This window comes from Miniopterus natalensis, chromosome 11 (genome assembly GCF_054644295.1).
Source record: "Miniopterus natalensis isolate mMinNat1 chromosome 11, mMinNat1.hap1, whole genome shotgun sequence".
Taxonomy (NCBI): Eukaryota; Metazoa; Chordata; class Mammalia; order Chiroptera; family Miniopteridae; genus Miniopterus; species Miniopterus natalensis.
This window is the reverse complement of record NC_142091.1, coordinates 75,914,502-75,940,045: the sequence shown is the minus strand read 5'-3', so window position 1 is coordinate 75,940,045 and position 25,544 is coordinate 75,914,502. Positions and strand designations below refer to the sequence as shown.

General features: G+C 49.8%; 1 protein-coding gene across 1 annotated transcript in view; it reads right to left on the bottom strand.

The window, feature by feature from the left end:
* Positions 1 to 594: 594 nt before the first annotated feature.
* PPFIA1 (PPFI scaffold protein A1) overlaps positions 595 to 25,544 on the bottom strand; it is a 60,676-nt gene continuing 35,726 nt past the window's right edge. The window contains exons 17-27 of the mRNA XM_087822067.1: positions 20,723 to 20,874; positions 19,146 to 19,318; positions 18,749 to 18,842; positions 15,208 to 15,289; positions 14,900 to 15,100; positions 8,252 to 8,427; positions 8,051 to 8,148; positions 7,035 to 7,210; positions 6,331 to 6,399; positions 5,148 to 5,310; positions 595 to 701 (exon numbers count right to left, since the gene is read on the bottom strand). Coding sequence (XP_087678193.1) covers positions 676 to 701; positions 5,148 to 5,310; positions 6,331 to 6,399; positions 7,035 to 7,210; positions 8,051 to 8,148; positions 8,252 to 8,427; positions 14,900 to 15,100; positions 15,208 to 15,289; positions 18,749 to 18,842; positions 19,146 to 19,318; positions 20,723 to 20,874 — 1,410 coding nt within the window. The 3' untranslated portion in view covers positions 595 to 675. The remainder of the gene's footprint in view (positions 702 to 5,147; positions 5,311 to 6,330; positions 6,400 to 7,034; positions 7,211 to 8,050; positions 8,149 to 8,251; positions 8,428 to 14,899; positions 15,101 to 15,207; positions 15,290 to 18,748; positions 18,843 to 19,145; positions 19,319 to 20,722; positions 20,875 to 25,544) is intronic.

The window sequence follows — 25,544 nt, the reverse complement described above, 5'->3', positions numbered from 1 at the left end:
CAAGGTCTCCGAGTCCGCAGAGACGAGGCCCCGGGCCCGAGCTGGCGGAGATTCTCATAGTGTTCTGATCGTCCTCTCACAGCCCAAGTGTCAGGAACGCTGACATCTGACCCAGAGACGTTCGTGGGGCAGGAGGAGGCATTTCTTGCTAGAAAAGGGCAGCAAGGTCAGTCGATACCACGCAGCAGCTGCTGGAGAAGGGTCTGCCCATTTCACAATGATTGTTGTGCAGCCGGGCGTTCCGAATGGCCAACGCCCAGTGTCAGGACCACGTCACAGACGCAGGGAAAGCCTCTTCTCTGCCGTGGTTTATTATTAAAAAATTAAACAGTGATAATTACAGTAAATGCATAATTTACAAAAGCCCTACATCGTTCATAGGATTTATACACACGAACATTACAGTACATTCATCTGAGACTAAGACCAGACACAAGAACAGACTTGATTGGCCTGGACACACACGGAAAGGTAAGTAACTGTATAAATGGAGGCAGAAGTTTACATAAATATAAGAAACATTAAATTCTAAAATATTCTCTTCATGGTATCCATGAATTTCTCACTGATTAAAAACTCTGTAATAAAATATCTCGGTCCGTGTCACAGGTCCCGACAGTGGGGATTCCCCTGGGCTCTGGAACTCCGCCTCTGCAGGACTCGGGCGCTGCAGCATCACCTGTAGAAGTAGTGTGGGTACACTGCAACGACACAGAGGAGAGCGCCTGAGACCAGCCGCAGCCACAGGCAAAGGAGCACTGCCCTCCGCGCCCTCCCCCAGGTCCCCCCTCCCCTGCTCCTGCGCTGGAGCTGCTCCGAGAATTTGGATAGAACACCAAGGACTGCACGTATCCGTGAGAGAATTCCTTAACTGGCTTCATTTTGGTAAATGTCTAAAAGTCACCAATTTTAAAAAAAGATGACGAGCCCTGGCCTGTGGCTCAGCTGGTTGAGTGTCCTCCCGGGCACCAAAAGGTCACCAGTTTCGTTCCAGACAGGATTGAGGGCTCAATTCCCAGTAGGAGGCGTGCAGGAGGCAGCTGATGGATGTTTCTCTCTCTCTGTCTCCCTTCCTCTCTCTAAAAGCAAAACATATTTAAAGAAAATAAAAAGATGACGAAACCAATCAGATGTTCCAGCTGAGATGTGACAGCAGAACAGTGCAGAGCAGCACCGTCCATCCAGCCCTCAGAGTGGCGACAAGGGCTGACTCTGGGCCTGTGCCCACCTACCACCCACAAGGCAAGGCTGGGTCCCTCAGGAACTAATCTTGGTGATGGCCATGCAGTTTTGTTTTTAGAACCAGTCTCTGAATTGAAAGGCTATCAGCCCGACCTGGTTTGGCTTAGTGGTTAGAGCACCAGCCCATGGACTGAGAGGTCCTGGGTTCAATTTCAGCCAAGGGTACATACCTCAGTTGCAGGCTCCATCCCCATGCCTGGTTGGGGCACATGCGGGAGGCAACCAGTTGATGTGCCTCTCTCACATTGGTGTTTCTCTCTCTCTCTCTTCCCCTCTCTGAAAAGCAATGGGAAAAAATATCCTCAGATGAGGATTGAAAAAAATAAATAGAAAGGCAATCAGCGAGATCACCATGGCACAGCCTCCTGAAACACTGCTTCAGGGCTTGTCTCACTCAGGAATGTGCATTTATAACCACCAGATGGCACCAAGACTTGGGGACTACACTGGCACCCACACAGGTCAAACTGCAAAGGGACCAGCACCTGGTGCTCCACACGACGGGCAGCAGCCAGCGAAGACCCGAGTTCATGTTCCTACTGTGTCTGCCTCCTGCCTTCCCACCCCAACAAGGACATTAGCAGACACATAACATAAGCCAACGGTCCCAGGTGTAGACAGAGTGGGAGTACACACCGCCCTTAAAGACCGGGATACCCCACCTCCGTGGCCAACTGCAAACACAGCCCCAAAACCACCCCTGTGTGCCGAGGCTCCTGCATCTCCAGGTGTAGGTTCCTCAGTTAACTGAAACGGCTCTCCCGGCCCACAGCCGGGGCACAAGCTGCAGACGACGCTCCTCTCTACTCACCACGGAGGCTTCAGCAGGAGTAAGTCCTGACTGTGGCGGAGTCCAGCCTCTGTGCTCCTGACACGCTGCCTGCTCGCCCGAGGAAGCATGCAAACACAGCGTGCGGTTATGGTTAGTGTGGTCACACGAGGCACAGGCTCACACCTCACACCTGCCACAGCACCCACTCAGTCCAAGGGAGCCTTCCAGAGTGGGGCTCCATGAGCAGGAGAAAGAGAACCTGAGTGTCACTAAGTGCAGTGGCCCTAAGTGTGTCTTTGTCTCCCAAGCAGCCCTGGAGTCTCTGCAAGTTAATTCCTAAACAGAAACAATGCACCTAATACTATAAACCCAATCTCACCACGTACATCCTGCGTATACACAAGTACTTAACATAGGACCACTACTTAACATGGTAACTTTGTTTCTTCTTAAACAGTCTAGATGAACAGAACAACTGGACTTTCCTTTCAGCCCTAAACACTGTACCTATAAGAATGAAGGAGGTGAAACCCCAGCAGTGATTAGCTGCTACCAGCCCACTGAAGGGCAAGGCCAAGTCAAATGCACACCTGGCCTAACGGGAGGAGGGACACTTCCCAGCACGCGCTCATACCTGCCTGTGATGGACAGTCCATTCTCCCCTGGGGGGCCTCACAGGCAGTATAAGGGGCCCCAGGGATGTGGCTTCAGGGGGTGGCTAGAGGAAAATGACTTGTCTAAGAACCTGAACCCCAGCCTGTTTCTATGGGAAACATTGCACACCATGGACTATTTTGGCTAAGAAACACACTGCATGGCCCAGCAGATAAGCCCCAGTTCCTCCTTGCAAATCTGATTAAGAACTTTTCAAAATGTGTATCAGATACGTGCGGTTCCCAACTGCGTATTTTTTGTTTTACACCAGGAATGCACGTTACCAATATCCCGCCATGGTTCTGGGAAGGATGCTAGGACCGCTGGTACTACTGACAAGTTCTAAGAGCCCAGAGACGGCTGCACTTTACCTTACACTCCCTTATATAAAGAGTGATTATATACAATGATTAAAGCAGTCCATTTTACCAGACTTAAGTCTGTTATCATACAGGGTAGAAAGTTACCTTCCACATAAGACACTCCCTATACCTCTTCCTAGAAATAGTTTTAATTCATCTAAACTCTAACCTCAATACTGCTGCCAACCTTTAACAGGGACATGGGAGCTGTGATGAGGGAAATGGAGACAAAGTTGTGAGGAAATAAGACAGCACTCAGACTTTTAATAAGACGGAGGCAATAACGGAAATTATCTGCGCGCTCATTAAAAAAAAAATTCGACGTTTGAAAAAAGTTACCGGCTTTACCCTGATGAGCATGAGCTCTGCCAGAGATGCAGTTTCTGATAAAAATGTTGCCCTATAGCCCTGGCCGGGCAGCTCATTTGGTTGGAGTGTCGTCCAGCACATGGAAAGGTGGCAGTTTCGATCCCTGGTCGGGCACTTATGGGAGGCAACCGATGGCTGTTTCTAACCATCAATGTTTCTCTCTCTCCCCTGCTTTCCTCTCGCTACTACCCTGCAAGTCATCCTCACTAAAAGTGTCCGGTTTAGCAAAGGCTTTATTTACTAATTAATTTTTTCCCACAATCCTTTTATTAAGTTGTAAAAAAGCTGACCTGACTCAGATGTCATGAAAATTATCTCTTGACCAAATCACATGTAAATTTTTTTTAAGATCTAAATGAACTTTTTTTTTGCCTTTTTGTTTTTTAAATTTTATTATTGTTTAAAATATTACAGATGTCCCTTTTTCTCCCCAATGACCCGTTCCACCCCGTTCCTTCCCCCTCCCAAGTCCCTCTCCCCACCACTGTCCATGTCCTTGGGTTGTGCATATATGCACATAAATTCTTTGGTTACTCTCTACCCCTCCACCCACCCACCCTCTTCCGTCCCTCTGACATTCATCAGTCTCATCTATGCTTCCATGTCATTGAATCTATTCTGTTCATCAGTTTATTAAGTTCCTTAGACTCCACGTATAAGCGAGATCATGTGATATTTGCCTTTAGCTGCCTGGCTTATTTCACTCAGCATAATATTCTCCAGGTCCCTCCATGCTGTCCCAAAGGGTACAAGATTCTTCTTCTTTACAGCTGCGTAGTATCCACGGTGTGAATGTCCCACAGCTTTTTATCCACTCATCTACTGATGGGCACTGGGGCTATTTCCAGCAAAGGCTTTATTTATATAAATGTTATTTTCTCTGACTTTTACATAAGCAAGTGCAACAAAATTTCTAAGCCTACTTACGGGGAGGGCTAATAACATGAAAAATAGCAAAACCTACATTGGTGCTTTTTTAAGTCTACTAGGGCCTCCCTAGCAGAAATAAAATGGAGTCGTTTGTACAGGACGTGACTGCAATGACTGTGACACGAAGCCACCTTGTAAGAGCTTTGTGGAAAGTACTTGTCCAGCCCTCACAACAGGCTGATGAGGAAGACCCTGTCACCACGACCACATCACAGATGGGGACACTGAGGTGGAGTCACAGGCCCGATTTAAAACCACGGCAGCGGGGTCAGCTGCCATCCAGGGACAACTGCCCAGGCTCGAGTTCAGCCCCATCCTGTGACATGTAGTGACACGATGGACCCCAGTGGGGACAGAGGAAGAAAGGAAAGGCAGCACCCCAGAGGTGCAAACTGCTGTTTAAATGGACTCAGCCACTTTCCCAGAGTGGGGAGAGGTCCCAGGAGTGAGTGCTGTGGGCTGAGAGCCACTACCTGCCATTACCGATGGCGTTTGGCACTACCTGTTGCACCACATCTTCACGAGCGTGGATGTCCACCTAACGCGCTGAACACGCTCTGAGGACACGGTGCTCAGCTTCACTAGCTGGAAGAATATGCATATTCAACCAGACAAGAACGTAAATTTAAAAATCTCTACTATTGTTAAACTTTTATAAACAGGTGTTAGGATTAATTTTAAAACACTTGAGCCAGGGCATGCACAGTACGGAAGTGCCTCCTAACCTACTGCACAGGCCACTCTCCCCCACGCCCCACGCCCCAGCCAACAGGCGGCCATGCTGCCTGCGAGGGCGGGGCGCCGGGGGCCTCACGTACCATCCAGCTGCATCTTCTTGGGCGGCACAGAGGGCGAGGACAGGGAGGAGGTGACCCGGAAGTTTGCGGGGAGAGTCTCTGCTGACCCGGCAGCTAAGCCACGAACGTCCTTGGGTCTGAACTTTTTCCTCCACGAGGGTGCTCGCCTAAAGGTCTTATCATCCTGGTAGGTCAAAGGACAGAAACAGAATGACTGCAAAACAGAGGACAGAAAAATACAGCAGTTACCAGCCCTTTAAAATGACGGCTGGACTCGCTGCTGCACTTTCGCTCACGTGTCTAAACCCATTCTCGATGACTGTGATTCGTGGACCACGCTGGGGACCTCCGAGTGAGAGGAGGCATGGTGGCGCTCACACAAGGAACCCAACTGGGGAAACATTAGCAGGGTCCTGGCCACCTGGGTGATGTCCTCCTTTCATCACCATGTGTCTTGCAGAAGTCGCGTTCTCACTATATAAGAGAATAGGTTTTTATTTGTCTTAGAAACAGCTGTCAGGCTGTAATTCTGCCTTATGCTGTGATAGAGCCAGCAAGTGCTTCAAACTCAGGTTTCCTTAGGATCCAAAGGAGAGAATACATAACAGTGTGGAAATAAATGAGTCATGTTTTGTACAAGAAGATCTGAACATTTTGTGTTTTTCAAATGTACTTCTGAAGTAACCTCCTAATGCACAGGGCTCTGGGTTGGGGGTAGACAACCAGCCATCCCCAAAACACAACTTATAGACAGACTCCATTCCTAGGCCACAACCAATGTCTTACAAAAACCATTTTTGAGGGTTATCAAAGGTTGAATAACAACTGAAAATATTAGTTTTTTAATAACTTATTTGTTCATAACGTTTTTTGTTTCTTTTAATCCTCTCTCAAGGGTATCTTTTCCATTGCTTCTCGGGGGGGGGGGGGGACGAGACACTGATGTGAGAGAGACATCAACTGGTTTCCTCCTGCATGAGGTACGTGCCCTTGGCCAGAATTGAACCCAGGACCCTTCAATCTGCAGGCCGACACCCTAACCACAGGGCCAAACTGTCCAGGGCTGTTCATAAAGTTTTAAGAACAAACCTTAACTTGTAAAGTAAAAGTACTGCCACATTTAGAAGCCTAAGTGGCCCATACAAGTCTAATAAAATAACTTACATTCAATGCCAACTTAAAGGTCATCAGGCTGAAAACTTACTTCATTGAATCGTCGGTCAGTCCCCATGACCAAAAGGTTGTTGAACTCTCTTTCCAAGACAGAACGAGCCTGAAATCACAAAACAACACCTGACTTCAATCTCATCTGAAGGTGTCAGCAGAGCACAACTGTTTTTTCAACCAAGACTTTTAAAACCTTTGAGAAAACTGTGAGTGCCTTGAGCCACGATCATGTTCCCAGTCAGGGTTTCAACGAGGGGTCCATGGGCAGCTTCTGTGTGGGCTGGCGCAGGCGGGGGAGCAGGCCCACCGGTGAAGGGCAGAGTATCGGCAAAGGACATACAGAGGAGCAAAGAACATCCTGGTCCTCAAATGAACCCACGAGTCAGAAAGGACTAGGTCGGGCAGCTATGCACAGAAACAAAATGAATCTGCCTCCCTCAGGCACGAGGATTACTTCTCTCCATGTGAGAACTGGGCGTATGTGACTCTGACGAACGCAGGGACTGGAGTGAGAGTTTCCCATTACTTTGTTAGTTGCAAGACTCTCAAGCTTGTGACAGAAAACGTAAAGAGGACAACAAGGAAGGAGCCTTGCTGCTCGAACTGCTCCATTACTTAGGTACAGAAGATATCACGAGCGGCCGGGGGACTAGCTAAGTTCTGTCTCCATTCGAGTGACTCGCTGATGTCTCGGTCAGGAGCCGGGGACACCGATGCAGTGAGCCAGAGGGCGGACGTTACCTGGGTATTCTGCGTGGGAATCTGTAACAGGAGGGCCAGCACGTTGAAATCGAAGGTCTCGTCCAAGGCCATGAGTGCCCCGTGCACCCCACTCTCCAGGAGGTTGTTGGCATATTCTTTAAGGCCAATGGACAGGATCCAGCGAATCACACGGTCATTACTCCAAACAAGCACATCTGCAGGGAACAAAAGCAGTAACACACATGACCTCAGGAAGCTGTCTCCATCACACGTCCCCCAGAGCCTGGGACAAGGGGTCCTACGCAGGTTCTGGTCCTTTGGTGCCTGGCCTCAGACCTCAGCTCCCGGACCCAGGAAACACTGCCGAGGGCACAGACAGCCACCAGCTGCATTTAGACGGTGATGTCCTGACCCTTCCCCAGGCTCCAAAAACCTCCCATCAGAACTCCACCTTCAAGTGAGCCCAAGGGAGTGAGACTGCTATGTACATTTAACGTCTGGAGAGTAGAAAACAGTGAGGACCCAGGGATCGGGAACCAAAAGGACAGACAGGAACCTGAGTGCACCAGGTGCCCACATGGCTCACACAGACCCCAGAGTAATCCAAACCCTTTCCTCCCACCGCACTGCTCCCTCCGCCCTGGGAGCAGGACCACCCTGCTCTGTCTGTGGCTCTCAAGTCCTGGGTCTGTGGCCAGAGCAGCATTCCCACTTCAATCAGGCAAGCAGAGAGCGGGCTCTGTCACCCTTCCCGGCTGTGCTGACAGTACTGAGAAGTGACCCGTGTCCTCACAACAGGAAAGTGCTGAGTCGGAGGGAGAGCGCTCCCCTCAGGCACCAACTACAGACTGATGGTGCACAAGAGACCAGCGGGTTCTCTAGCTACAGTGGGGACCTTGAAAGCCCTCCCCCTGCCTCCCACCCTCCTCTGTAAGACGCCAGGCTCTCCCCTTCTCTCAGAGCCTCTCCTGATGGCTTTAAGTAGGAAATCGCCGAGGCTGCAAGCGCACTGGGAAGCAGGAAGGTGATGAATCAATCAGACGTAATGTACTAGCCTTTTACGTCATTCTGGCTTTCTTCTCTTTTCCTTTCCAGTTCTTTTCGGTCATAATTTAACCTTCGCAGGCACATAATTCCACACTGGAAACTGTTTCTATTTGTTAAAAAAAATGATAAAAATTAAAAAAAAGAGAGAGAGAGAAAGAAATGGCAGCAGTCAAAAGTCTCAGCAAGCAGCACAGCCTGGGCAGGCGCACCTGTGGAAGCTGTCCACCATCTTCAGCTGCCCCCGCAGGTCCTTCTTGGTGAGGTGGTCCAGCATGCGCGCATCCACCAGGCACTCCATGAAGTAGCTGCGGTACTGCGGGAGGCCCAGGCTCGGCAGCCACTCGTTGCCAATCCACTCGTGGTTCATGTCCCCGTATGCGAGAGTCTGCTTTCGATAATGGAGTGTAATCAGTTCAGGAAAATCCAGGGAAGAGGTCACGAGAGCAGTTTAAACAATCTCCCAACCGGGTGTCTGGTCTATGACAGACCCGGAAGGGTAAACTGAGGACAGCGTTCTTCTTAACATCAAATTACCTGTCCTTCTTTAACTACCTTTGAACTTGTTAAAAAAACTTATACAAAAGAAATTATACTAATAAATATCTATGGCTCGCTTTGTGTTTATAAATTGAATCCATTTACCAAACCACCACAGAGCTGTAACTGACTACGTACTATCTTTCTGGGATACGTCTTATGTATAACAACATAACACCAAAGAATGGCCACGACTCATGAACAAGTTTGAAGGATCCATCCAACTGCACTCATTAAATATACCTCCAGCGGTTTTAATTTTAACACCTTGTTTTCTAAATTTCCTTAATAAAACATCTGTTAATTTCAAAACCAGTTAAAGTGAATGAAACTAGTTTTGAAAGAAGAGATAAAAGAACTGATAGGACTCAAGGGAGAGACAGACACACACAGGCCCAGTCAGAAGATCCCAGCCTCCTCTCGTAGTTCGTAACTGAACAGGGAGCCAGCCTACTCACACACCTCCTCAGGAAGGATGTGAAGCCTCCACAATGCTACCGCCCCTGACCTAATGGGCATTTCACAGAACACTCCACAGTACAAGTGCACATGGAACGTTCTCCAAGGCAGACAACTCAACATGTAGACAGAAAATGAAGTTATACAAATTATGTTCTCTGACCTCAAGAGAATTAAATTAGAATGCAATAATGAAAAGGTATCTGGAAAACTCCTGGGTGTTTGGAAATCAGCATACTTCTAATACTCCATGTGTCAAAGTCATAAGAGAAATGAGAAAATACGCTGAACTGAATGAGTGAAGACAACAGATTCAAAAACTGTGGGACACAGCTAAAGCAGCACCTTGAGGGAAATTTATAGCATTAGATACTTACAATATAATCAAACAAAGATCAGAAATCAATAATCTAAGATTCTACCTTGAAAACCTTGAAAAAGAACAAATGAAAATACAGAAGAAAGAAGAAGGGGAGAAAATAAGAGAGCAGAAGCCAATGAAACAGAAACCAGAAACTACAATGAATCCAAATCTGGTTCTTCACAACTATCAGTAAAATTGTCTAGCCCTTCCCCAGGGCGACCCAGGAGAAAGAGAAGACATGTCACCAGTATCAAGAGTGAAAGGGGACCAGGTACAGATCCTACAGACACGAAAAGGAATGTAAGGGGAAACTGGGTAACTTTACGCAACTTAGATGGAATGGCAAGTTTCTTGAAAGACAAACTACAAAAGCCACTGAGTAAGAAACTTAAGACTTGTGTCTATGAGAACTCGAATTTGTAGGTACAAACCTTCTCTCACACACAATCTCTGCCCTAAATGGCTTCATGGGTGAATCTATCAAGCAACCATTTATGAAAAAATAGCAATTCTATAGAAACTATTCCAGAAAAGTGAAGAAATGCCAACTCATTCTACAGGGCCAGCACTGTCCTGACAGCAAAACTAAATGTATTACAAAAAAACTACAGACCAATATCCCTCAAAGACACAGATGCAAAACTCCTATGAAACACAGCACGTCAAATCAATAACATATTAAGAGAAGTCAACATGACAAGTAGGGGTTCTCTCAGGAGCTTAAGGCTGGGTCAACATCTGGGGGGGGGAAAAAAATCAGTGAAATTCACCCAATCAATGGACTGAAAAGAAAAACCACAGCATCATCCCAAAAGACACAGAAAGGCATCTGACAAAGCCTACCCTTCATCAAGGAGTCTCAGCATCCTCAGAATGGAGGGACGTGCCTCACTCTGACAACGGCATCTAACAAACACGCAGCACTGACATCCTCTTCAGTGGGGAAAGGCTAACTGCTCCCCCCAGGTCAGGACAGAGTAAGCATGTCTCATGCAGCGCTGTGCTGAGCTCCCAGCCAGTCACAGGCAAGGAAAAGAAATCAAAACATGTGACCGGTGAAGAAAAAGTCTTTACTTGTAGATGCCCCGATTACCACCACAGAAAATGAATCTACAAAACAGCCATCACAGCTAAAGTGAGTTGCAGGATACAAGCTCAATATGCAAAAATGAACTCGGTTTCTAAATACTAGAAACAAACCAGACACTGAGATTTTAAAAGTGTCATTTACAATGTCATCAAACACCACACACACTTTGGAGAGCTCTAATTGAAACGTGCGAGCCTCGTCCAAAGAGGAAAGGCGCACACTGCGTATGAGCATCCACGTCGAGGACACACCCTGGTCACATGCAGACATTCTGCACATTACAGGGTCCCAGGAAACAGCAGCTCTACCTACCACCATGTCCTGTCTTGAAAGTATGGGCTCTAGTCTAATCGATCATTTATACCAACCAAGTTGGGAGGAATGACAAACTCCAAGAAGACCAAATTCTAACAGAAAAAAAAAAAAATTTCACTATTTGCTCTAAACAAGCATGACTGAGAAAAACATCAAACTTCTTTGGGACATCATCACAATACCGTGCGTTTTCAGTCCTTCGAGCCTTGCTCTCAGCTCACAGGTACTTGGCAGCATAAACATCTGGTACTGTTTCTTGTCGCTGACTTGCATTCTTAAATTGATATAGAATGCAAAGAAATCTCTAAACAGAAAGCTCCCTGGAAGCAGAACCCTCCTTATTCCTGTCTACTCACTCTGTACTCGTCACAATTCCACGTAGCCAGCAACATGAGCTCCCTGTAGGCCCAGCTCATCCAGGGAGACCCATGTCTCCTGGACGGCCATCACAGGCTTCTGAGAAATGCCTGCGACAGGCTCTCATGGTCAGAACATGTGGGCGACAAGAGACAGCCACAGCATAGGGTCTGTTTTTCCCAGTTGGTATGGCCACACATTCAGTTCAGATTTGTGAACTACGTAAAACGCAGGGTGCTAGGAGGGGCTGTGGCTGTCCTGTCCACGGCTGCGTTCTGGGAAGCAGCAGTCTCACAGACACACACTGATGCTACCGGGCTGAATGAAGCATCATGGCTCTGACTGCACCCTGATGTGTTCTTCCCCCCGTTCCCAAGGGCATCTCAGACTTCCCTGGCTTCAGTGCAGGCCGCTGTGGAGGGCACTGAATGACTCCCGTGCCTGGCAGCACCTGGCGACCGCCTCACCTTCCTCTCACCTAGAAGCCGAGAGGCCCTCACTCACGCCCAAGACCGAATGCTGGCTAATTCTGGCATCATCTCATGGCTCCTCCTCACTTATCTTCCCATGGCAAAGAGCAAAGGTTCAGCCTGTTTAACCTTGGAGCCTCGGATGCAGGGTCTGCTTCGCAGTGTAAAAGACACTGGCATGTAAGTAATTATGAGATGTCCCCTTTTAATTCACTGATGGTCATCGCTGACCCTGTAAAGAGATACCTGACTGGGTTACATGTTAATGGGGACATTTACCTGGAGAAGCAGCAGAGAAACGCGGGAGGAGAGCTCAGAGAATCATGTTAGAGCTCCTCTCCTCTTTTGTTAAGAAAGGTGATATAACTGGCATGGCCAGCAAGGCTCAGCAGTTGAGCATCGACCTAGGATCCAGGAGATCACAGTTCAATTCCCGGTCAGGGCACATGCCCAGGTTCCAGGCTCGATCCCCAGTAGGGGACATGCAGGAGGCAGTTGATCAATGACTCTCTCATCATGGATGTTTCTCTCCCCCTCCCTCTCCCTTCCTCTCTCTGAAATTAATAAAAATATTTTTTTTAAAAGGTGATGTAACGGTCTTTTCTTTAAGAGAACAAATAGAGGGAAACAGGTGTTTCAACCATCAACTTGTAACCAGGAAAGTTTGAATTTAAAATGGTTTTCAGATCTTCAATTAATCTCGAGACCTGTACACAAGTCCTTCAACAAGCACCTCAGGAAAGACCACCTGTCCACACTGGGCAGCCTCTGCTGTGCTGCTGAAATATATAGCATGTCCCATGGCAATGCTGCGGACTCACAGGCAGGGAAGCCACTGTTTAATAAGGCTGTCAAACAGTCATGACAAAGCTTTTTGGAGCTGAAGAACTGGTGATCTGAAAATTCAGAAGTATGTTAAGCAAGAAAAGGCTGAATTTCCGAGGTTTCCACTAGGAGGAAAGCTTTTGGCTCACCAAGTATCAGGACAGTGCTCAGTAAAACACCAGCAGACTCAGAGGTGAGTCTCTGTACCTACTTGTGTTGGAAATTTATTAGAATACGCTTTTCTTCCCATCAGCAGATCAGATCTTACAGCTCAAGCTACCCCACTAAGGACTGAAATGCATAACCTCAGGAGCTGCTGGATACACAGAATGCAAAGCGACCTATGTCCATGAGCGTGAACCACTCCGGCTCCCTATGAGGAATGCTGAGAAATGTTCAAAATTGTCCATGAGACGTACTCTTTGCACTCCTGAACCCTACACTTTGCTGTGACTGATGCATTCAAATCATTAACAATATTCTGAATAAATTACAATGTTAAAAATGTCAAGAAAAGTAAATTACAAGTTTTCATACTCCAACTCTTTTTGTTGATGTAATACAGTGAAGAATAGATTATAGAGAGTCTCCAACCTGAGCCCAGCTTCCCTCCTCATCCTCCTGGGGTTACGTGGTTAGGGATGCAAGAGAACACACACACTATTAGTACCGGTGAGCTCGGGACAGGCGGGCCACGTGGCAGGCAGTGCAGCGACTCTGAGTGAGAAGTTCAGAAACCACAGGCACCATGCAGAACTCATGCAGGACCCTCACCCCACCTCACATGCAGGGAGCCAGCGTCCAGGCCAGCACACCCCCTAGGAGGGAACTCGGGCCGGACCCTCACAGTGGGCACTAAACCAAGGTCTCCCCCCAAGAGGAAAAGAATTCAATCTATTCTAAATAGAGCCCGTCTACCAGCTTGAGGTTCGTGGGAAAAATCTGTAAGAAGCTAAAACATAAATTCCACCGCACACATTTAACTGAGACCCAGAAGAAATGCTCATGGGAACTATGATGTGGAGTGACACGTCCGATCCCCGCTCTGAACTGGATGCCCGAGGGAGACGGGCTCGGGCGGGACTGACCGTTTGTGGCGTGGCTGTGAGCGTCTCCATCTCTTCGTGCGTTAACCAGACATTTCCTGTGGTCTAGGGTGACCCAGTGACCAAGCACATCCGGGAAAAGGGAAGCAGTGACAAAGGAAAGGTGGCAGACATGTGAGCCACAGGCACTTAAAAGGCAGGTGGGGGCAAAGATCGTTCGTTTTGCCTTCACTTCAGACACCCACACAGAAAATGACAGACATGTTAGCACCAGCCCATGCCCCCTTAAAGAGTAACCACACTTTATTGACACTGTGCTATCAACCGCACAAGAGCAGGCCACGACTTCCAGGTGCACCTGCCATGCTTACCACCTGTGATATGTACGGAGAGAAAACCACCTCGCCCAGGGGGACCAAAGAGGCAGGCAGCAGGGCTGAGTGTGTTCCTGTCACCACTGGCCTGAGAGCAGGCCCTGGGCCCCCACACTCCTCGGGGAGCAGCTGCAGCCTGGTCTCCCCAGGTGTGCAGGCTTCCCTAGGTGAGGTGTGCCCTTCACTGTTCACTCAGAAGCTGCCTCTGTCACGGGTTTATGAAAACACTGGGAAACCACCAGCCCCTTCCTTTCTAGAAAGGCTGCTCTGAGGGGAGCTGCGACAACCCTACCAGGACAAGAGCGTCTGCACAGTAGGTGAGACAAGGTGCTGTGCACCACCACCACCCTTCCCTACGAAACAAACAAAACCCACACACACGCTCCTGACCCTCACGTGCAGAGCAGCTGCGAGTCCAAATCGGGCCCTGGCCGGCCACTCAGACAAGTGTGTCTATGAGGCTCCGAGGGGCTCGAGCAGAGGTCTTCTCTGCAGAGAAGACTCAGAGCAGAGAGGCCGGAGTCAATGACAGAGCCTGCACTGACCTCCTGGTTACCATGCATGTGTACATTAGATGCATTTTTAAATTTCTCAGCCAGGACCCTTCTAAAGGACGTCCGGGTCTCCCGCATGGATGGAAACTGTCTGAGCGGATGGTGCTGGTGCACACCTGCTGGCTACGGCTGCTAAGACCTGGCGCCCATGGCTCCAGCCCCCAGTGGAAAGCACTGGCAGGCCGAGTAAGTCAGTAGAGAAAAACATTGGTTATAATGCAACTGGGGAGGCTAAGCTTTTTTCCCTTCACTTTTCATAACTTTATATTTAAATGTGATCGCTACTTTTCTGCATTTTCCCTACTTCTGTATTGCAGTGCTACTGTAGCCAGTCTGTGGTAAGAGTACTTAACAAAGTATCTTCCAACCACCCAGGCAGATTAAAGCCTTACTGTTTCTGAATCCTAACGTGTTAAATGGGACACTAGGCGTGTTTCCAAGGAACTGGAGGACAATGGACACGTACCGTCCGGGACGTGGGCGGGGCCGAAGGGCTGGTCAGGGACATGATCTCCTGGATGGCCAACCGCAGCTTCAGCCGGTGCAGGGGGTTGCTGATGCCGATCTCCCGCTGGATCTCTGTGTCCGACAGGGCCGACATGATGGCTCCACTCTTCACGTTCGCTCGACATGCGGCCACGTACCAGGCTGGCATCCCCACCCAGAGCTAGGGACAGGAGGCATCAAGGCCGGGTCAGGTCAAGCTCAGAGTAAGGCACGAATCGCACGCTCGCACGTGCAACACCCTCAACCCAGGATGAGAAGCAGCTGTACCTCCAGCCAGACGACCACCGTGGGCCCATCCCATTGTGCGAAAGGCAAACCTTGTCTCCGGGCTTCCTCGAGCAACTCGTGCCTGCAAATGACAAGACACTCAAAGATACAAAGTCCCTATTACACGCACAGGGAAACCACACTAACAGAGCCTGCTCTCTGTAACTTCTCCAAAGCGTGAGCGTGCACATCCCGCCACTCCCTGTAATCTCCTCCAGCGCCCCCTACAGAGAACGCCTGAAGGATGCAGCACTGAGACGCCACCACTTCTATGGAACCATCTCGAGAGTCAAGAACCATCACCAATCTAACAAACCAGCACGGTCTTCCTATCTGAAGCGGGGTGTTCAAGGGAAACACAGCCACACTCCCCTGCCGAGCACGGAGGAGACACGCGCAGGACAAGGAAGCAATAGCTGGTCTGAACAAGGGAGGCAGCCTGGGCAGCCTCACAGACGTTCAGCTCTGACAACAGGGCAAACAGTGCAGGTTCCCGACACTAATGGCGGCTGACGCAGCAAGCACATGACAGACCGGACGGAGGCTGTTTCTAGTCTATGCTGTTTAGCTAACTAGGTGTTTGCAAAACTGTGACACTGGTCACCCTGTGGTTTAGCCCTCAGGCTTCACATCCAGAAAATTTACATCCCAACAGCTTCCATCCGAACACACAGTGAAGACAGGAACCTAGGCACAGACGCAAGACAACTGCCACAGGGCAGCAGCAGGGAAGGGCCCTGGGACCCTGTGAGATTGGAAGTACTCCACAGGCCTGATTTTAAAATCCCCAAACTGTTAAGTCTACCATATTCACATCTTTAAAAATTATTTTGTTGCCCTGGCCAGTGTGGTTCAGTAGGTTGGAGTGTCGGTTCGTGAACCAGGAAGTCATGGGTTGGATTTGTGGTCTGAGCACATACCCAGGTTGCGGGTTCGATCCCCAGTCAGGGTATATACAGGAAGGCAACTGATCAATGTCTCTCTCTCTCTCTCTCTCTTCCTTTCTCTCTACAGAGATCTGTCTACAGATGACAGTTATGTAAGAGAAAACCACACAGGTTCTGCACCTTGTTTTACTCCTGTGTTGTCCATCAGCAAGGCTGCCTAGAAGACACTTTCTTGTTTAACATGAAAAGCCTGGGGGAGAAGATGGGACTGTGTGAGGGAGCAGGTCCATTTACCCCCCGGGCCTGGCCATCCCTGAGTCATTTTCTATCAGCTACTCTCCTGTAACAATTCCTGTGGACACATCACTGAGGCTTTTCCTTCCAGATGCCTATCAGACCTTCGAGATACTTAAACAGCATTAGACTCTTCTTGTGATTGTGAAGTCTACATATAACTGAAGCCCAAAACATTTCACATGAAATTTCAAATTAGCATTCCTGAAGTCAACCCTAGGTTTCCTGGGAATAGTAAGTACTGTCATTATCTGAGAATAATTACACCAGAGAATGTAACAAAGGTCTTAAGAACTCAAGTAGTGTATTTTGAAGAAAGACAAATTTTCCCAATTAAAATAAGCAAAGCTACTCATAAATGAAACAGACACTGAGACCACTGGCACTGCACTCTGCTGGACGCACGACAGTGCTGGGGGGGCCTCGCTGGGTGGAATGAAGCATCGCTGTGCAGAATGAAATGCTACCCTCCGTATCCTAAGGACAAACTCTCCTCAGAGACAGAGGCTACATGTCATGTAAAGACCATGCAAGCCCTGTGGGCTGCATAAGCGCCTCCTGGCAGGCGGACGGGAAAGGACGGCACCGGACAGCACCGTCAGTGCTGAGCCTTGACCCGATGCCCAGCAGGGGCAGGGCCCTCACATGCCAACTCTGAAGAGTTCTGACTAGCTGCTGAATCCCTGGCACTTTGCAGAGACATCATTTTCAAAACAAAGTCACTGCTCACTGTAAACAGGAAGCGAGGGGTAAAACCGTGCTCTAATTCCATAGTTCAGACTGGTGGACACCATCCCAACTTGACCTGTAGTGGTTGTTCTGGTTTATAAAAAGCCTTTCCTACCTCTGATACACTCCTGCATTCCCAGACCTCAGGCCCAGGTGCTGACGACACTGGGCCAAGGCACTGGGGGTGGACAAAGCAGCTGAGCGCTGTGGGAAGTCAGCAAGAAGGTCCAGGAGACCCCAGCTAGGTGGCTGGCCTGGGTGTCCATTGGCTTCCTGGCTCCCCTCCGTCAGGCCAGCCCATGATCTAGAAGAGCAAACCTGGAGCCTGGCCCAGGGCTATCCCCCCTTTCCTCTTGGGAGTGGGTGGGTGGACGTGACTGCTCCCAGACCCTGCTCAGGGGAGAGAATGAGACAGCACACCTGGGCACCAGGCCTGGGGATGCCACAGGCATCTCCACTCCTGCCCTTCTGCCACATGGCTACATGAACACTCATTCTATCTCGCTTGACCCAGGAACTGAGTTTCTTTCACCTGCTGCTGAGAACAGCCCAATGAAGGGAGCCAATTTCATTAATCCCTGATGGACTTGGAAGAAATGGCTACACAGAACCCAGCAACCTACCCACTGACCACGCTCTGAAAATCACCAGAACCACCCATCCCCCCCACCTTACAACCTCAGAACTACATTCAAGAGGCCTGGATCCTTAGAACAGACCCAACCTCAGAACCACACAGACAGGCCTGGATCCTCAGAACAGTCCCAACTTCAGATCTACGGACCTCAGATCTACAGACAACAGGCCTCCATCCTCAGAAACAGTCAATTGTACAAGGACAAGGTCAGTTTTCCAGTAAACAAGAATTAGTGTGGCCACTAGCTGCAGAGCCTAAAAGAGAGAGAACTAACGTGCCGGCCCCTACCTGTCCCAGCGTTTCTCACTTCTAACTCTGTCCTGAAGAATCTGAGCTCTAAGTTCCCATCCTGAGGACCACCACTGGTCCCAATCCCACAGCCCCAAACCCCCATCTAGGAGCAGCCAGGACTCCTTGGCTTTGCCCCAATTTCCCTCCCTACTGTAAGACGGGCACAGTCTGCTGTGCTGTCCCTCTGACGACCTGTGGCCTCACTTACAGGGAGCTGCCTCCGTGGAGTAGAAAGGATAAGCACCGGGACCACCATGGTCAGGGCCACAGTGCGGGAGCTACTGAGCTGGGGCCTGATCTTCTCCCTCGGGGACCACTTCTAGACCCAGTTCTAGGCCTATTTCCCGATGCGTCTTACGTGTAGCTGTGTAGACGTGTGTTTACTAACACCCACATGCTCTATGAGGTGCGCAGCAACTTTGCTGACGCCCCAGAGCTGGTCTGAGCGGGGTGGGTTAAGATTCAGATGCGAGGCCCAGCCTCACTGAACCCCAGCACGTCCCCACTAGACAAATTCCGGAGGGGACTAGGAATCCACGCAGAGTCCTTTTAAAATTTCATGGTTTAGCAAACGCTTCAAGTCAACCCTTAAAAGATAACACGTACACGTAGCTAGATGATACAGTTAACAAATGAATGTTAGGTAAAAATCAGGCACAACCAAAAACTACTCAGTGAGCTGAACAAGTAACAAAGCGCTTACTTCTTCTGAAGTCTGCGATTTTTCTCAGCCTGTCCTCCCAACTTGCCGAGTCCCAGGGCATCTGGAGATGAGTTTTCTGTCTCTGAAGTACCAGCTACGAGGAAGCAGAGTGATCAAGAGAGTGAGAGAAAAATCAACACTGCAAGTGAAGTGTTTTCAGCAACAGGTGGACAGGGTTTGCAGGTAGAGGGAAGAAATGTACAGGCTGCTTCTGATGTCACCGCTTAGACCCACAAGCAGAGTGTCACCATGGCTCTCTGGTTTGTGAGCAGCACGGAGAAAACGTGTGTCCCTGGTCCACACCCCTGGGGACCACCCAGCTAGTACGGCGGACCCCCTCACAGAAGGGCAGGGCACACGGCAGGCACACAGCTGGCAGTCTGCTGGGGACACCGACCTTGCCCCAGTGCCTCCCTGCCCATGTGCCCAGGGCGCGTCTTTTCCTTCTTGCCAAACAAGCGACCGATGGAGGACTTGATGCCCTTCTTCTTGGGGGCTTTGTGGAGAGAGTCCTGGCTGCTGTTGCTGCTGCTAGGGTTGCTCACCGGGCCATCCTGGGAGCCTGTTGAACTTTGGGGACAGAAAATAACCTTTAACAAGTGGCATCACAAAAGACACAGCTCTGTTCACGAGAACTAGAAATCTCCACGTTTTTAATACTCGTTCTCAAACTTCACAAACAGCCTCCTCCAGAACACCCACTTTACAGAACCCACGTGCGCAGGAAACTGGGCTCCCAGTGACCCCGGCAGAGCAGTGTCTGGGAGGCGGAGGGTTGGGAGCCTCCTTTCAGGAAGGCGGAGCTCCACACCCCTGGCCATGGAGAGCACAGCCCACCCCACACCAGGTCCCCTCTCAGTGAGTGAAACTATGGCTGCCCCGACTGCGACTGTCCCCAGCATGGAGTAAGAGTAGCCAACTTTGAAACTGAGTGGCTGGTCCCAAGGGCAGACATGAGGATCAGGAAGGACCACATGGAGACCCCACAGCTCCAAGACACAGGGACACCAAGAGCCACTGACTGCCCCACAGTGAGGTGACCCCCAGAAACAAGCCATGTGTGGGGCAAAAATGCTCCCATAAAGATAGAAAGTTAATTCTCAAAACAGCAGACCTGTAGAGTCTGAAGAAACGCATTTCCTAAAACGGCTGATCTAGTCTAACTCCTCTTTCTGAAGAGCCTCTGCCAAGCAGCCTGCTCCTGCTGCCACACCGCAGCTCCCAGGGCACCCCAGCATCCTAAGAACACCGGGTACATAAACGCAACTGAATTGCCCAGTATTTCTTTAAAACCACTGTTCTTTTTTATCAAGAAAAGATCAATAGCTTTCTTAACACTGAAAAATCACAGACAACCATCTTTCTACAGATGACTGGCTCCGCCCTGCCCCTTCCTGAAAGACAACAGGTTTCTGCAGGTGACTGGCTCCGCCCCGCCACTTCCTTCCTGAAACACAACAGGTTTCTGCAGGTGACTGGCTCCGCCCCACCGCTTCCTTCCTGAAACACAACAGGTTTCTACAGGTGACTGGCTCCGCCCCTTCCTTCCTTCCTGAAACACAACAGGTTTCTACAGGTGACTGGCTCCGCCCCTTCCTTCCTTCCTGAAACACAACAGGTTTCTACAGGTGACTGGCTCCGCCCCGCCCCTTCCTTCCTGAAACACAACAGGTTTCTACAGGTGACTGGCTCCGCCCCACCGCTTCCTTCCTGAAACACAACAGGTTTCTACAGGTGACTGGCTCCGCCCCTTCCTTCCTTCCTGAAACACAACAGGTTTCTGCAGGTGACTGGCTCCGCCCCGCCCCTTCCTTCCTGAAACACAACAGGTTTCTACAGGTGACTGGCTCCGCCCCGCCCCTTCCTTCCTGAAAGACAACGGGTTTCTACAGGTGACTGGCTCCGCCCCGCCCTTTCCTTCCAGACAGACAGACAGCCTGTTTCTACGGTGACTGGCTCTGTCCTGCTCCTTACTTCCTGAGGTCCCTGATGTCCTCGTGGCTGACCGTGTGCAGGGCGCCTTTGTGCAGCCTGTCCAAGCGCAAAGATCTCGGGGAGGGAGGGGGGGACGTTTCACACTTTATTGTTGTCTTGTCATCTCGTACCTCTTCTTGGGAAGCCGGCAACTGAGGGGTGGAGATAAGTAAAATTAATTAACATCAGGCTTGATAAAAAACACACACAATCACACAGGCTTTAGATTACAATCATAAGCTTATCTGAAAATCTATCAACTGTGGTTTCTGCCGAGTACGAGCCTAATGCCGCTTTAAGGGACAGTCTTCTTCACAAGACACGGCCACAGAGCACCGTGCGCAGTCAGGGCCCGGCCCCAGCTGCCTGCACAAGGAGGAGTGTGGGCCTGGCAGGGTGCAGGGGTGCTCCTGTTCCCAAGCCTAAATGCAGCCTGAGGGCCTGCCCTACCTGGGATCCTGGGACACCACGGGGAGTGCCACTGACAAGGTGGCAGAGGCCTGAACCACGTCATCAGGGACTAGGTGGCATTTCCCCTCCCAGTAGGGAACTGCAGGGAACGTGCGGATCTGATACCATTCAACAGAAATGCCAACAAGGGCAGAGTCCTCTCAGGTAAAACTGTCCAGACCTTTTTGTTTTGAGGAAAAAGAAATAGCTTGTACCATGACCCAGTATCATGATTCAAATCACTAGAGTCTATACCAACAGGTAAGAAAGTGAACTGGTGGCTAACCCCACCCCAACATGCATGTCTGGCTCGTGTTTCTCAATGTTAGACTGGGAGTCGTCACTGAAATACCTCATGCATTTGAGAACAGTGTGCTCACTCAGCTTAGGTAAAGTAACCCTAGGGTTTCACTGACAGGTGGTCTCCGCAGTTACAAGTCTTCTCGGTTTGTGGGGAATGGGAATACAGGAAGCAGGGTGGTGGCAACAATGTGGGTAGCAAATGACCCTCAAGGCTCGCTCACACATTTGAGTTCTGTGGCCAGGGCAGGGCTGGGCTTTGCCAGCCGGGCCTGGCACGCATTTATGCGCACAATGAAATCTGAGCAGCCACCACGTGCCTTTTTATTTTTTTAAACGACACTGTGTACTCCCCATAGTGACTCAGTGACAACCAAGCGGATTCGTGGGTGCAGAACCAACCTCAACTCATTCAAGACATAACCGCCAGCAGCAGCTGGACAATTCTGCATCCTTTCCTGATTTCCAGCCATCATCAGACAACAGGTGACAATGGCCAAAATGATCACTGTGAAACTTAGGGGTAGATTTCAAAGGCAGGTTAAACAATGATCTGTGAAAACCCAACAACAAAGAACAGGATGGGGAGTGACCCATGGGGCTAGACTGACTTTGAACTCCATGGAGACCAAAGACTACCTGAGCAAAGGACACCCCTCACCCAAAGCCCAGCTAACAGGACAAGCCCCTCGCAGAGGATGTCCTCAGGCTCACCCCGTCTGGCCTGGCCAGCCCTCTCCCTCTGTGCTCCTATAGGAAAGTGCACCCCAAGCAGGACTAGAGTCTATGTGCCATTTCACTCAACTGCAAGGGGAGGCTCCATGGAGCTGGGCGTCATCTCAGCATACCCCGGGATACTGGGGAGGAAGAGGGCAGTATGAACACACTGTCCAAGTGTGCGCAGCGCTGGGCACTCCACACGCCCCTGGTTGCATCCTCACCACCACCCCAGAGCTGGCCCTCAAAGGAGCCAGTCAGCGAACCCAAGTTCCCACAAGCAGAGCCCAGGATGTCCCACCAGAGAGATCAGCACACTCCTTCCTTTATTGAAAGTCTCACTGGCAAGAAAAATGCAAGCACAAGCCAGCAGGACAGAGGGAGGGTGTGCTCTCCCTGCCACTGGTACAGGCTCATTAACAGTGGCCTGCGGGCAGAGAGGCACAGTCTACAGCTACCCAAAAGTGTGATGTCTGTCACTGTCTTCACTTCACAGGACAGCAAAGCAGGGTACTAACCACTCAGCGACAGAGCTACGACTTCACCCCAAGAGCTCACTAAATCGCCACACTGCTCTGTCAGTTCAAGACCAGACAGGTGTGAGAAGGGGGCACAGATTAGACCCAAGCATGACAGTCACGAGGAAGACACTTTGGTTCCTTCCTCTGATAACAGAAGGCCCAGCTCATAGTCATCTATACAGAGGAGAGGCCCTAACCTCCCTGTTGGGGCCGCTGCAGAAGAGCTAAGAGGCCCTGGAGAAAAGGCAGGCCGGAGGGTAGAGTGGCTAAGTGTCCAGGCTTTGAAACCAGACAGGTCCGTACGCCATTGCTGCCTGACTGTGTGACCCTGGGCACAGTGCATCACCTCTCTAAGCCTCAGTTTCCAAGTCTGTAAAATGGGGTTAACAACAGTAACCTGTATCTCCCAGGGGTGTGTGTGAGGATCGATAACAGCGCGTGGCATACAGTAGGAGCTTACTAAATGCTGTCAGCTCTGATTATTGAAATTGGTTTTTCCCAAACCTAAAATCCATGGCTCTGCTTCAATAACTTGTCCATTATAAACTTGAATGCAGTGACTGGAAGGCAACCCGGTAGAGGAAGGCCAACGCTTATGCTCGTCCATGCTCTGTGAAACCACCAAGGACCTATTTCTAACAGAACAGTCAGCACCCGTGAGGCTCGGTGAATCTCAGCACTTCCGTTAAAACGTCAATATCTGTCACTGCCATCCCTCAGCATTCATTCGTGTACAGCGACAGGTCCTCTTCACAGGGAAACAAGCACATGAAATTATGAAAAATTTACCTTTCTACGGTGTTTCCTTAAGTCACTAGGCTGAGGGATGCATGCAAAGGAAGGAAGAGAAAGCAGATTTACTGCACACGCTGACGTTAAAAACCCAACCACCAGTACACACAGGCAGATACGTAAGAAGGGATGACGGGAAGTGTAAGTGAGCTGTGAACTAGGAAAAATGGAACTGGAATTAGGACATTTTTTCACCAAAAATTTAAAGGTAAGTTATTTGAGATTTACTAGACAAACACTACAAATTATTCCTCAGGGAAATAAAGTGCTATTACCACACACAAGGTTAATTAAAACAAGGCATTCGTGTAACTAAGAGCCCTGACATTGTCTGTTATCAGCCAAACTCCTCCATCGCTTGTCTTCCTCTGTGAAAAACGAGTCCTACTTCAGGCTGTCTCATCGCCGAGGAAGCTACTGCAATACCTGCTACAAAACTAACCAACCTACTATTAGTGAATCACCTGTTGGACGTTCATGTAAAACCCTGGACTAAAACTAATTTAGAACTGCTTAAAAGTAAGCTTACTGATTTCAGCAGGGAACCCTCTGAAAGTACTAAGAATGAAAGCGTTACGGCAGGTGGGATGCTAACATCCCGTAACTCGTATTTTAATTAGGAAACGCTCTGTTGAAGGCATTAACTGTGCATGTGCAGTCAGCGATAACACGGACGGTCTTGAACTCAGCCTCACAAGCACAGACTGTGTTGCTTGGGTTACGGTTCCACTGACCCTACCCTTGGTGGATTACTTCTCACCTGTAGGGGAACGTTTCATGTGTGAGTTACACACACCCTACGGTTCTGAGTGAAACCGCTCTGGTGCATCTATCACGCCTGTCTCTACACTTGTGATGCAGCAGCACACTGAAACATATCTGACCGTGGGGAAAACACCATTTAATGAGAAATGAAGGAAAAGCAGAAAGCCCACCAATGAGCTGAGCTTGCCCAGTGGCCCGCATGCCAAGGTCACCTGAGCTTGGGGGAGGGGAGGGGAGGGGAGGGGAGGGGAGGGGAGGGGAGGGGAGGGGAGGGGAGGGGAGGGGAGGGGAGGGGAGGGGAGGGGAGGGGAGGGGAGGGGAGGGGAGGCGGGTGCTCAGGGACAAGGGACTGAGGCCTGGATAAACAGTGATTAAACAGACAAAAGAACAACACAGGAGATCAAAGCCCAACGCAGCAGACACAGGGCCAGCCAGCAGCAGGACTACACAGAGGGAAATACCTGGACTGCTCTCACGAGTTCTCTGAGAGAAAATGAACCGGGAGCCGTAAGTGGAATTGTCAGAGTTTAAAATACTAATTAGCTAATAATTAAGTTATAAAGAGTGTGCCACGTGCCACTGAAATGGCACAGAGCTGATACAACCATCCGCTGACTGGCAGTGCAGCTGGAGGCAGATGTGGACAACGATGGGAAAGCTCCGGTGCGGCTGCACAGCCCATGGCCGTCAATGTGTGACGGGAGGCAGTGCTCACGAAACCTAAACTAGAGGTGAGAGCCAGTGTTGCTTTGTCACCAAGACTGTATGGTCACTGCATTTGCAGGTGCCTCCTAGGAAGCTGCAAAACAACTGGGTTTGAATTGCCGTGCTCCTGGTTTCCCAGGCAGGGCTGGTGCTGGGCAGGTGCTGGGCAGGTGCCGAGTGAGTGACTAAAGGGACTGGTCCGGCTGCTTTGCTGTTCTGTTTTCTGACTGCAGGCCCTCACCTTCCAGTCGGGCATCCCTAATGAAAAGGAAGGTGGCACCGGCTCTCGGAACACTTTTCTATGAGCTACGAGGCTGCCTGGATTGACTTTTGTTAAACTGCCTATTCCTAGAAAACTGAATTGTTCCCCTGGAAGCTGCCCATGCCCAAAGTTACACAATAAAAACTTCTCATGAGTTCATGACCACAGGTTAAATTGGTCATCCAAGTATTAAAATTAATTTGTCACTGTGCTACTGTCAAATGATTCAATACTAGCTGGTTTCCAAAACCTTGGACCTCCAAGCAGAACAAACGCAAAGTAAAATACCTGATTTTCTTCTAGGTAAAAG